This window comes from Chaetodon auriga, chromosome 23, assembly GCF_051107435.1.
Source record: "Chaetodon auriga isolate fChaAug3 chromosome 23, fChaAug3.hap1, whole genome shotgun sequence".
In the NCBI taxonomy this organism is placed as follows: domain Eukaryota; kingdom Metazoa; phylum Chordata; class Actinopteri; order Chaetodontiformes; family Chaetodontidae; genus Chaetodon; species Chaetodon auriga.
In genome coordinates, this window is record NC_135096.1 from 9,837,425 (window position 1) to 9,850,378 (window position 12,954).

General features: G+C 46.8%; 2 protein-coding genes across 8 annotated transcripts in view; one reads left to right on the plus strand and one right to left on the minus strand.

The window, feature by feature from the left end:
- The window catches only part of mgat5 (alpha-1,6-mannosylglycoprotein 6-beta-N-acetylglucosaminyltransferase), a 90,137-nt gene extending 82,445 nt beyond the window's left edge, over positions 1-7,692 (plus strand). Inside the window, exons 16-17 of one of the 3 annotated variants that reach the window (XM_076723504.1) lie at positions 2,949-3,106; positions 3,440-7,692. In XM_076723504.1, the coding sequence (XP_076579619.1) occupies positions 2,949-3,106; positions 3,440-3,638 (357 nt within the window). In that variant the 3' untranslated portion in view covers positions 3,639-7,692. Of the gene's footprint in view, positions 1-47; positions 3,107-3,439 lie in introns of those variants that run through there. The other 2 variants (XR_013076203.1, XR_013076204.1) reach the window with 2 other exon arrangements.
- The window catches only part of LOC143315931 (transmembrane protein 163a), a 44,704-nt gene continuing 39,390 nt past the window's right edge, over positions 7,641-12,954 (minus strand). For all 5 annotated transcript variants that reach the window (XM_076723513.1, XM_076723515.1, XM_076723514.1 and 2 more), the window contains 3 exons: positions 12,016-12,127; positions 11,569-11,710; positions 7,641-11,387 (listed from right to left, as the gene is read on the minus strand). In XM_076723513.1, coding sequence (XP_076579628.1) covers positions 11,327-11,387; positions 11,569-11,710; positions 12,016-12,127 — 315 coding nt within the window. In that variant the 3' untranslated portion in view covers positions 7,641-11,326. The remainder of the gene's footprint in view (positions 11,388-11,568; positions 11,711-12,015; positions 12,128-12,954) is intronic.

A 12,954-nucleotide genomic window follows, 5' to 3' on the forward strand; every position in this document is an offset into this window, starting at 1 on the left:
ACACTCTTACATACACTCGCGAGTGTGTGTGAGAGTGAACGAGCAAGTGAGAAAGACAGCGAGTGAGTGAGCAAGAGGGTGCGAGAGTGAGTGAATGTGAGAGTGTGTGTGTGTGTGTGTGTGTAAGAGTGTGGTTGAGTGAGTGAGAGAGTGTAGGAGTGTGGGTGAGAGTCAGTGTGTGTAAGTGAGAGAGTCAGTGAGCGAGAGGGTCTTTTGTTCTTGGGCTGCATGCACTAACTGAGAATTCAGTGACAAACAGTTAACGTCACTCTATCGATGTGTTTCTTACCAAATGAAAAGCTGTTCCAGTCAGTTCTTTGAGGCTCTTTAAAATGTATTTCATTGACTTTGCTGGTAAAACAGAACTAGGAACAAATTAGTGTTTGCACGAGCTTTTGTTCTTCAGTGACATCACTCTCACACACCCACACTCTCTCCCTTACTCACTCACTCTGTATTTCACATTCACTCACTCTCACACTCAATGTCACTCACTCTCTCCCACATTCCCACATACACCCTCTCGCTAACTCACCCACCTCTCTTACTCATTCACTTTCTTACACCCTCTCACTCTCTCCCACACTCACACACACACTTTCACACTCACTATCTTACACCAATCTCAATCTCTTTGACACTCACTCTCCTGTGAAAGAGTGAATGAGTAACAGTGTAAGAGAGTGTGGGTGACTGAATGAGTGAGTGTGGGAGAGAGAGTGAGTGGGTGAGTGTGAGTGGTCATGAAGGTGTGACTGTAAGAGTGAGTGAATGGGAAAGAGAGGATGAGTGAGGAAGAGAGAGTGAGCGCAAGCGAGAGGGTGTGTGAAAGAGTGAGGGAAAGAGTGTGTGGGTGAGTGTCGGAAGTGAGTGAGCAAAAGGGTGAAAGAGTGGGTGTGCGTGAGCGAGAGGGTGAAAAGTTGTGGATGAGTGTGTGGGGAAAGAGGGTGAGACAGTGAGACGGTAAAAGATGGAGTGTCAGTCAGTGAGTGATCAGGAGAATGGATGGGTGACTGTGAAAGAGCGAGACAGTGGTTGTGTGTGTGTGAGTGAGAGGGTGAGCGAGGGGGGTGAGAGAGTGAGTGGGCGAGTGTAGGAATGAGTGAGTTAGTGAGTAAGCCAGAGGGTGAAAGAGAGTGTGTGAGCGAGTGAGGGTGCTTAAGAGAGTGGAAGAAAGTGGGAGTGAGTGTTCAAAAGACAGTGAGTGAGCAAGAGAGTGTGTGAGTTCATGAGTGAATGTGAAAGACTGAGTGTCTGTGTGTGTGTGTCAGAGTGTGAGAGAGTAAGAATGAGTGAGCAAGAGTGTGTGGGAGAGAGTGAGTGAGTACAGGAGAGAGTATGTGGGTGAGTGTGGGTGAGTATGAGCAAGAAGGTGGGAGTAAGGGTGTGTGGGAAAGAGTGAGTATGACAGTGTGAGTGTGTAAGAGACTGAGTGTGAATCTTAAAGTGTGTGTGAGAGAGGGTGAGTGAGTGATTGTGAAAGTGTCAAGTGAATTTGAAAGAGGAGTGAGTGAGAGAGTGAGTGAGTAAGTAAGGGAGTGAGTGGGTGTGTGAGTGAAACAGTGTGACAGAGTGGGAGAGTGTGGCTGAGTGGGAGAGTAAGAGAGCGAGAGGGTGTGTGGGGAAAGAGCTAGTGAGTGAGTCAGGGGGTTTGAGAGTGAATGTGAAAGAGAGTGAGTAAGAGTGAAAGAGAGTGTGTTTAAGAATGTGGGTGACTGAGTGAGTGAGTGAGAGGGTGGGAGAGAGAGAATGAGTGAGTGAATGTGAAACAGAGTGAGTGAGGAAGGGAGACAATGTGTGGGTGTGTTAGTGAGAGAGGGTGTCTGGGACTGAGTTAGTGACAGGGTGTGCAAGTGTGATAAAGGGTGTGTGTGGCAGAGAGTGAGTAAGTGAATGTGATAGAGCGAGTGACTGGGTGAGTGTGAGCAAGAGGGTGGGAGAGAGTGAGCATGAGGATGTGACTGTAAGTGAGAGGGTGTGTGGGACAGTGAGTGTCAAAGAGATTGCGAGGATGTACGTGTACGGGTCAGTGTGAAAGTGTGTATGTGAAAGTGAATGAGTGTGAGAGAGCGAGAGGGTGCAATAGAGAGTGTAAGAGATGAAGGGTGTGTAAGAGTGTGGGTGAGTTAGCGAGAGGGTGTATGTGAGAGAGTGAGTGAGATTGAGTGAATGTGACAGAGTGAGTGAGTAAGGGAGAGAGTGTGGGTGTGTGAGAGTGATGTCACTGAAGAACAAAAGTTCGTGCAAACAGTAATTTGTTCCTAGTTCTGTTTTAAGAACGAAATCAATGAAATACATTTTAAAGAGCCTCACAGAACTGACTGGAACAGCTTTTCATTTGGTAAGAAACACATCGATAGAGCAACTTTAACTGTTTGTCACTGAATTCTCGGTTAGTGCAGGCAGCCCAAGAACAAAAGACCCTCTCGCTCACTCACTCTCTCACAGACACACACTGACTCTCACCCACACTCCTACACCATCTCGCTCGTTCACTCTCACACACACTCGCAAGTGTATGTAAGGGTGTGGGTGAGTGAGCAAGTGAGAAAGACGAGTGAGTGAGCAAGAGGGTGCGAGTGTGAGTGAATGTGAAACAGAGTATGTGTGTAAGAGTGTGTGTAGGTGAGTGAGAGAGCGTTGGAGTGTGGGTGAGAGTCAGTGTGTGTCTGTGAGAGAGTGAGTGAGCGAGAGGGTCTTTTGTTCTTGGGCTGCATGCACTAACTGAAAATTCAGTGACAAACAGTTAAAGTCACTCTATCAGTGTGTTTCTCACCAAATGAAAAGCTGTTCCAGTCAGTTCTGTGAGGCTCTTTAAAATGTATTTCATTGACTCTGTAAAACACAACTAGGAACAAGTTAGTGTTTGCACGAGCTTTTGGTTTTCGGTAACATGACAGTTTGAAAGCTCTTCTGTGCAGCTGTGTGACGTCCCGTTGTGTCTGCAGGACTTCTGCCACGGTCAGGTGATGTGGCCTCCTCTCAGCGCTCTGCAGGTCAAGCTGGCCGAGCCCGGACGCTCCTGCAAGCAGGTGTGTCAGGAGGAGCAGCTCATCTGTGAACCCTCCTTCTTTCAGCACCTCAACAAGGACAAGGACCTGGCCAGGTGAGAGACAGACAGACAGACAGACAGACAGACAGATTAGTACATGTATACACACTGAGACATGAACAGGTCAATGCTTTCTCCCAGTTCTAGTTGTTTTAAAAGTGTCCATTAGGGGGCAGCACACCATCTGTCTGAAGCCATATGCTGTGAATTTCAGTCACCTGCAGTGTCACCTCATTACCAGTTGAGGGTGCAGTTCACTCACTCATGACAGATCCAGAAAATCATGGCTGTCGTTCAGTGTGTCTCTCCCTCTCACTCAGATTCAAACATTTCTGTACAAACAATAAAGTCATTGAGCATCGTGACTGAAGGTGTTCTCTCTGTCAGGTTTGGTGTGGACTGTCAGACGGTGGAGTCGAGCGCCGACACGGTGGTCCCGGCCTACAGCGAGACCCGCCGCCACTGCATCTTCCAGTCCGACCTGCTGCTGTTCAGCTGCGCGGGCGCCCACCCGTCGCTGCAGCGCATCTGCCCCTGCCGCGACTACATGAAGGGCCAGGTGGCGTTGTGCAAAGACTGCCTATAGCACCAACAAACGGGCTGATGGGCAGAGGGGGGGTGGGGCGGTTTTGGGCGTGGCTGGATGGGGTTTAAATGACGTCGGAGCAGCTTAACGAGCGAGTGCTGTCAGTCAAGCACGCACCTGACTTTCTTGTGGGAAGCAGCCTGGACAGAAAAACATTCACCTGACTGCGTCTGTTCATCATATTTATTGTTTTCTCCAGCTGCTGGACCTGAAAGCGGTCCTGCAGCCAACCTGAGCATCCGTCACCCCTCCGATTCACCAGCGGCGGCGCTGCGAGTCATGGAAGCCGTGTACAATTACTTGAATCAACAAAGGGAGTCGACTTCGACTTGCAGCAAAGGAGCGGTGTGCTGCCACCTTGGTCGAGTGCACACACCAGTGACTTCCTGCCTGTTTGACTTCAGGCTCAGGGCAGCAAGGGACCAAGGAGGCTGAAAGGCCTCCCTTCCTGACCGCCACCTCGCCCCGCCCTCCCCTCCTTCACTCCACTCCCACCCCTCCATCCACCTCTGGTCTAATCTGAAACTGTTTATTCTTTAGGTAGGTTTGCACTGGACTGGCATGCCCAAAGGCCAACACAAACAAACACACAAACACACAAATACACAAACACACACACACAAAAACACACAAACACACACACAAGGCTGTCCCCGGCCTAACCCGACAGGCTTCAGAAGAACCCAGTTTTACACTGTAACCAACTCGTTGCTCTCCTCGGGACACGCGTGACGAGAGCGGACATGTAACGTAGATGTCTAGATTTTAATTCTGGAAGTTCCGTCATTTCCTGACACACTTAAAGCGGTCTTCATCCCCCCTTTAAAGACAGGAACTTTCACATTTAAGCTGCACACTTGTTGTAAGTGACAAGACGTTTTATGTAAAGCTATAAAGAGGATCGCGTGTGTTTCTGTACAAGGCCAGTAGAGACGTAACTGTTTTTGTTTGACCGCTTTCAGCACGCCATCCGGTACTACGCGCACACTGAGGGGACGATCAGGGAGGGCGTGATGGCCGTTCTCTGTAGCTAAAGCTGTTGTGTACGGAGTCGCAGTGTCGTCGTGTCGTAGATGATAGGCCGCCAGTAGCAGTGGTGACACCTAGATGCATCGCAGCCCAGGCTGGGAAGCCCTAACAGCCGGCAGAGACACACGAAAACCTTCCCGAGAAAATACGAAAAACACAAATCCACACTCATCTCCCGCCTGCCAGACAACGGCTGGAAATCCTTTCAAGCAACCAAAACATGCCAACGAAGCGTTTCCCGCGACGCAAAAAATCTTGCATCTCCTTTTCTTTGGGTAATCGTTGGGGTTTTAATTTGCCTGCAGATTTGTGAAGAAAAACAAAAAGATTGAGAAAAAACTCATAGTTCTTGTGATGAATAGAAAAAAATGCACTACGTTAATCTATTCGCAGAGGTTTAACAAGATATTAGTAACACTGTATATTGTTCATATGGGGTTTAAATTTTCTTTATTTATTTTGTATACAGATCTTTATCTCTGTGTTTTGCTGGAAATCTTTGTTTTTTTATTTATAGGAGGGGTGTCTTTTTTTCCCTTTTTATAGATTTTTATTTATGGAGAGTAATTAAAAAAAAACAAATTAAAAAAATACGTGCTTACCTTCAAGTGTATGGGGGGGGGGGGGGGGGGGGGGTGTCTTTGTCTGCTTCTGTTCAGCTTCCAGCAGTGATGAGAGAGAGAGAGAGAGAGAGAGAGAAGACATATCAAATGACAGTGGGAAATCAGAGGGAGCTGTGTTTGTCCCTCAGTTCTGAGCACGAGTTACAACATGAATTCGCTCGTCGCTGGTTTTAGCTGCTCTTCCTCTCATCGCTGTGTCCTGAAGACGGACAGCGGTGGACAAACGGGCCTCGCGTCTTTGTGAAAGTCAGCGGGAGCCTCGTACACTTTGTGCTTTGATTTCCAATCTCGGTTTTTCTGTCTGCACACGTGTAAATTCAGCCTGAATGGCAGCGTTCAGCTACAGTGCACCACCTCTACTTTCTCACTGTGTCAGCTCAGACTGTTTTTATGTTGTTGTTTTGTTTTTTTTTTAATTTTTGTAAACAGGTCCGTGATCTGCCGCCAAGTTAGTGTTTCAAAGAACATGATGTGCCTTTTCATGGTTAAGTTTGGCTCTGCTTCTGTTTGATTATCAGCCTGACAGTCTGCTGAGCCAGAGGTCAGGTCAACCAATTCAACATGTGAGCTCACACGGTGCAGCCGTCAGTCCCAAATTTAACTCCACAGATCAGATAAAAGGAACCTATTGTTTGTCTCTCCTAAATCACTCTGACCATTCATTTCAAATCATTTTATTCTGTAATCGAATTTTGATTTTCATGCAGTTCAAATCAGTTCATTGATATGGATCCAAACCTTGTGATTTGTTCCACTCGGTCGAGTCGCTCAGGTCTTGAGAAGAACTCCGACTGGCTGTTCAGCGGTTCTCGGACTGAAAGAAAGGATAATACCAGTGTTAAACACCAGGAGCCTGTCAGTGCATTTCCATGCTCTGCAGTCATTCGATGATGTACGTCGCTTTGGATAAAAGAGTCTGCCAAATGAGGAACTGTACTTCTAAAACCCACTTCCAGCAGTAATTTGATTTCAGAAACATCCATGTGTCTTCTTTCCTGTTAATACATTAGGATAACTAGTTTGTCTGTATTACTAGAAACTCTGTATAAACTGGTGTCGTAGCACGTGTACTTTCCGTGGGTCTTCTCGTTTTATGCCTTAAACGGATTGCTGCGAGTCAATCTGTTTTCTTGCTGCAGTGAGGGTTCACGCTCTCCGTCAGCTTCAGGAGTGATACAGTCAGAAAGAAGCAACAGTGGTGTTATCCTTTCATTTGAAAGAATGAGGTTCACTGCATCCTACAGCAGGCGTCTCCAAACTATTCCACAAAGGGCCGTGTGGCTGCAGGTTTTTCCTCCAACCAATCAAGAGCACGAAGTCTGACCAATCAGCTGTCTGAAGACTGAGATCAGCTGATGAAATGAGTCAAGTCTGGTGTGCTGCTGCTTGGTTGGAAAGAAAACCTTCAGCCACTCGGCCCTTCGTGGACTAGTTTGGAGACGCCTGTCCTACAGTCTGTCAACAAGTCCCATGTGCAGAGCAAAACCAGTGATGTTTTCTGACTGGCCCTCATGAGCCCACTGGTCCTACTGAAGACAGAAATCTTTAAAAATACTTCCCAAATAAATAGTCTGACATGAAAAAAGCTGAGTGGTTTGCTGAAGCAGCTGGGCAGTTTTTAAGAACTAATCAATTGGAGGGAAATGGGGCATCTGTTGGGGACTATTTTCAGCTGCGGATGAATAAGCGTGATCTAGAGAACAAACCTGCCAGATTCTATCAGGCTTTGGACACATTCGCCTTCTCCGTAATTCATAGTTTTGCTCTTTTCATGAGATTTTTGACGAGACAAACAGAACATCATCACACCTTTCCTTGTATGTGACAGAGTACCAGAAATCTAAACCAACAGTGAATCTTGGCTTGAATTTTTCTGCAGTGTAACAGCGAGAAACATTTTGACCTCCATCTTGACTGAGAGAAGGTTTCTGAAGGCAGCTTGGTTCCTTCTGCGAGCAGCTGTTGGCTCAAACCTGTTTTGTTGCAGTAAAAGGCCTTATTTCCTTTGAGTTCGTCGGGCTTATTCAAAGCATGCTGTCAACTGTTTGCTTTCGAGAGAAATCGGCTCCGTCTGTTGCTGGAAACTGGAGCCATCTGCAAAATGTTGTGCTTAACATGTTTTCTTCACCATATCTGTCTTTGTTAACCTCAGCATCGAATGTCTCCACTGTACAAACAAACGTGCTACTTACAGTCACAAACATGTATCAATCTTTGTTTCTCAATCTCAACCTTGTTTGAAGCTGTCAGTCAGCGTCCAGTAGCTGGAAGCGGTGGCGACTGTGGTGCGAGCAGCGACAAGAGAATAACGCAGTGACAACATTTTTTGTTTTTCACAGTCCTTGACGAGTAAGAGGGATATAACTTTATTTTTAAATAAACCTTTTTTCTGTGACAAAAGGCTCTGACTCTGGTTTCATATTTGTTTTACATCACAGCAATACAGATTCAGTATTTACACCAGCACAAGAAGAAGTACAGTCGGCAGCAGGAGTCCACGTGTGTGTGTGTATATAAAACATATTTCTGCTTCAACAGCTCAGATATGGAGATACACTTGTGCCTCAGCGGTCAGCGGGACATACGAGAACAGATTTATGTGCTCGCAAAGACTCTTTCGTGCACATAAATTAGATTTTGTAGAGAAACGATCACACATAATTGAACTTCATTTGAGTACATGTCCAGAGGTTTTAAAAGGGAACAGAACACAGAGCTTATGAGGATAATACAAAACAATCAGAAGAGATGTTTTGGCTCAGCATCAGTTCTTCTTTGCATGATAAATGATTAACACTCGTAAGTCAGCAGAAAGCAAATAGATCAGCAACTACGATCGGAATTTGGGAAATCAATTTAACCAAACATTTCTTGGCTGCTGCTTCAGTTTGACTTCCGAATGTGAATGTTTGTCTTCTCTGATGATTAACATCTTATCAACAAGACGTTTTTCACCATTTTTAAACAAAAATCAATAATGACAGTCCCAGTTTGTTGCAGCCCCACATGACATTTTCTCCTCTTCAAAACCTCATTTATGTGCTTCCAGACAGTACTTCTCTGTTCTCAACCTGTCGCACGCTCACACGCACATTTCAGGCACAAAAATAACCCCATAAGCTGATGGGTCTCAAACTCTTGCGTCTTCATACAGGTCCTTTAAATGTGTCTTCACACAAATCATCACAAACACGTGTGTGTGCCGTACAAACGAGTCTCACATCACAGTGCACATTCAGTTACAGTCACAGCAGCAAACACAGACTTGAGGAAAACCCACAAACTGAACTCCTGAAGGCCGAAACGCCGCCTGACAATTACATTCACGGTCCGCAGTCACCAAACACTGATCTGTAAGATTAAGGCTTTGGAGCTAAAAATCAACAATAAAAACGTTTTCTCAGACTGATGACTCACTCCAATCACTGCCTGAGAGCAGTTTTGTGGCCACTGTGCTTCAGTAAACTCAGTTTTGTGCTTTTACACATATTCACACCTATATCTCAGCTTTATGAGCTGCAGCTCCAACTGGCAGCCCAACTGGAGGAAAGCATGAAGCCAGAGCTGAGCCTATCGACGACCACCAAGCCTGAATGTAAACATCTGGTTAAAAAAAAAGAAAAAAGAAAAAAAAAGAAACAGAAATTCATCTGTGAATTATTAACATTCACCAGTTTTGTTACTGTGATTACTCCAAAAGTCAACACACTTAATTCACCAGAAAGATTAGGAGTTGCCCTTCTCGATCCCAAAACAAACAGCAGCGTCAGATAAAAGAGGACACATATTGACTCTGGATGCAATATAAAGAAAGTGAATATTGACCGAGCAGGCCAAAGCAACGTTCAACACCATCAAGGCTGAAAACACTGATGGACGGTGGGCTTCAGACCAGCAGGTGGTGGTGTTCACTGCAGTCTGGCTTCACTCTGCACAGCCGAGACCTTCACGGTATTATGGGCTTTAAAATACTTCATACAGTGAAATCAAGTCGAGTCTAAATCACTGCTGACACACCGATGCTTGCTGAAATTCAGGCACACTGTCGGCACTGAGCTTCAGTCGTGGTGAGGCATCAAACAAATAGTGCCACGTGCACTGACAGCTTCAGGTCATCAGGATGAAATTCAGAAAGGTGTTAAACGCGCTTGAAGATCCGACCATCACTGAAGTGTTTGTCATGTAAGAAAGCCAATAAACACAAAAGGTCAAAACTGTCCACATGACATAAAACTCACGGCGTCAACTCCTGCATGGAGTGACGTGAAGGGAAATATTCCACCTCAAAAGTTGGCGCCGGCTGCCGGCGGCCTGTGAGCCGCACGGCGTGACCGAATAAAGATGAAACTGCATGAAAACACTCATCCACCTTCATGGCATGTTTGGCTGAAAGCTGCAGAATCGCCACACGTTCAAACGGTGGTTAAATCAGGCTAACACTCGCTCCTGCGCTCAATTAAAGATGGCTAACACGTGGAAACGCCAGATGAACGCCATGAACACAGGTGCGCTCAGGTGCAAAAAGCAACACAGACGCCCATCTCCTCCACCCTAATCTATCAGACTCCACTGACCAATGCCCGTCTCCACCCGCTGCTTTCATTACACTGAAACCGAAAGATAGATAAGAGGCGGACAGGCCGTGTGGCGTCCTGCGCGCTGCGGCCTGCTCAGGCCTCACGCGGACAAAGTCACAAATACTCACCAAGAATCCCACACGAGCTGAGGACAAACGCCGCTGTCCCTTCAGCATCCACGCGCTCAAAAACAGCCAAAACAAGTCTTCTGCGAGAGCGCTGAAACCCTGCGTGACCGTCCGCACCGAGCTGTGCTGGCTGTGTGAGGCCCAGGTGAACCCAACCTCTTAATTACCCTCACCTGTCAGCGAGTGACGTCACAAACCCTGCGCCACCATTTTGTTTGGATTCTGATTTTGAGGGTTTTTATTGGTCCCTCTGTCACATCATGGCTCCAGCACTGAGTCGTATTGTGAATTTGATGCTTGATGAACATCCAGGACCGAACAGTTTCATCTCTAATGACCCCGCTGCTGCCAGTGCGCCGGAACGGACCCTTTTCTTTGACTTCATGTATTAAAGTTACGTAAAAGCTTTCTTTGACCTGTACATGTCTTCACACTCTTTCAACAAAGCTGTATTTTATGTATCAGAGGCACAGTCAAATATATTCACACATGTCGCAGGTACCTCTTCTGGTCAGTAGATGGCGTAATTTGTACATGTTGGAAACAAATGATATTCTGGGTTTGTCATCTCAAACACTAAAGTGAGCTCGTTTGGGCCATTTTGGTTTCATTTTCAGTGGATTGTGTGTGTGTGTGTGTGTGTGTGTGTGTGTGTGTGTGTGTGTGCCAAATGGGCCTTGTGCTGACATATCCTCTCATAAAAACACCATTAAAACACTGCTACGTCAGCTACGTCAATCAGTTTGCACGCAAACATTTTGAAAGCACGGCTGAGCGAAGGCCTCTAGGAACCATGGGAAAGATAAACTGCTGTGTTTTGACAGGGCGATGAGGTGTGACTGAGGCATCGCACATCAACCTGCTGCACAAAAATCTGCTGCTGCGTGGACTCCCGGGGTCCGCGTGTCTCCTGCAGGCTGCAGTCCGAGATGTCTCGGTCCTGTTCGTTCACTTCTGTCTCTTCTGTGACTGAGTTTCGTTTCCCTCTGTCTGTTTAACCTTCTGCTTTAAATGTGGAGGCATGAAAGGACAGACTCCCCGTTCACTGTTAAAAGACAGATAATGATATAATATGTACACCAAATTTTCTAACACTTAAAAGGTGCCTTGAATTTCATCCGCCCCGCCGTCCTCACTGGCCTGGAAGTTCAAATCTGTGCGTGGGGGGACTGTACAGACACTGAAGCCTCCGCAGGCACCACGAGGACTCAGTGTGATTGTCTGTGCAGAGACTGTTGGGACTGTAATCTCCGTCCCTCTCCCGTCACTCAGCCCCTGTCCATCCCTCTCGAACCCTCCTCTTCTCCCTCTTTCTCGTCCTCCCCGCTCCGTCACTCAAAACGCTCGTAGTTCCTGGTTTGACGGACCCGTGGGACCATGTCCAGCAGCAGCCTGCGGCAGAAGAAGAAGAAGAAGAAGGAAAAAGAGAGAGTTGAAACAAACGTGCGTCGTGTTCGGACATTTTGGTTGTTGCTCAAGGCAGAAAAAGTCACTGCATCGGCCGAGGTGATTAGAAGGGAGCTCGTGAGAAATATTTCAAACCAGTCCGGTCCAAATTCTACAAGTCACTTACTTGACTCCATAAGCGAGGATGATGAGACCTATGAGGACGCCTATTGTCCCGTCCAGGTACCACACCTTGGGCTCATGCTTGAACACTTCAGCACTGATGAGGATGGAGAACCCCATGACTCCCCCCACCAGAGAGTTGAATCCTGGAAAGAGGACGCAACACAGTCTTGTTTTTTCTTCTGAAAAACAGTCAGCTGCTGAACTTTGTGGGATCAGTGTTGGAATGCGGCCCTCGCCGTGCTCGGACGCTTGCTAAGAGTCCAGTGGACGTGTGATTCTGACTGCTGTGGCCTCTGGCAGTGTGCAAAGTGTCTGGTGTCATGATAGATTCTCGAAATGCCTCAAATGTCTGTCATGTACTGAGAGGTCATCTCGGTAAACCAAAGAGCGGCTGAGTGCAGATCTGATTGGGTGATGAACTGCTGCGTTCGAGCACGTGCGTACGCACCGTCGGTGATGAGGGCTCGGCTCGTGAGCACTTTGCCGAGCATAAACTTGATCACGGCCAGGATGATGCACACCAAGCCGCTGACGATGGACACGCTGAACAGGAACCCGTCCTGAGAGACAGACAGCAGCACAGAGACAGAGACAGAGAGTGGGAGTCAGTTTGCTTCTCTTTTATGATCTGCTCCATCGTTTGTGTATTTTTTTGACCATTACATCAGAAGCCCAGCTCTCACAGGGCTACACCTTTACTCACACAGTCATCCCGGATAATTAAGCTGCACTTTTACGTTGAAAGATCTTCTATTATTGTTGACAAGACCACAGTTGCGTCCACAGTGCAACCACAGCTCAATACTGCAGGTCTCTGCTGCGCAGCTCGTTCAGGAGTGGCCCCGGTCCTGCCCTACACCCATCCAATCCATCCAAAAATCTTTTCTTTTGCTCCTCCTAGCTTTTGCTCGATTGCTTTCCCCAGCAACTATCTCGACCTTCTAACGCGCTCTGCATCTCTCAGATGTTTTTTTGGGGAATTTTAATGACTTTCTTGTTGCACGCATTGTGAATCTCACTGGAGAGAGCATCATATGATGTAAATGCACAAAGGATGGATGGAGGAGAGGCAGAGATGGCTGAGAGAAGAGAAAGGGAGCTGCAGAGCACTCAGCGCCTCTGCGGCAGCATTAATATTGCACTATGGCCTTGGAGCCATGAAAAGCTACTTTGGCGAGCTTGCAGACTTCAAAGAGGTGATGGAGACAAAACCTCAGCATGCGGCATAAAACCTGAATCGGTGCTATGACTCAGCGGTGGAAATAAAATCTAAATAGCTTGTATCCCTAAAACAATATTTCAACAAATACAGACACATTCAATGGGAGCTGCTCCTTATTTGTCATGGCTTTAAATCATTTTATGTTAAGGTTTAAATCACACTTAA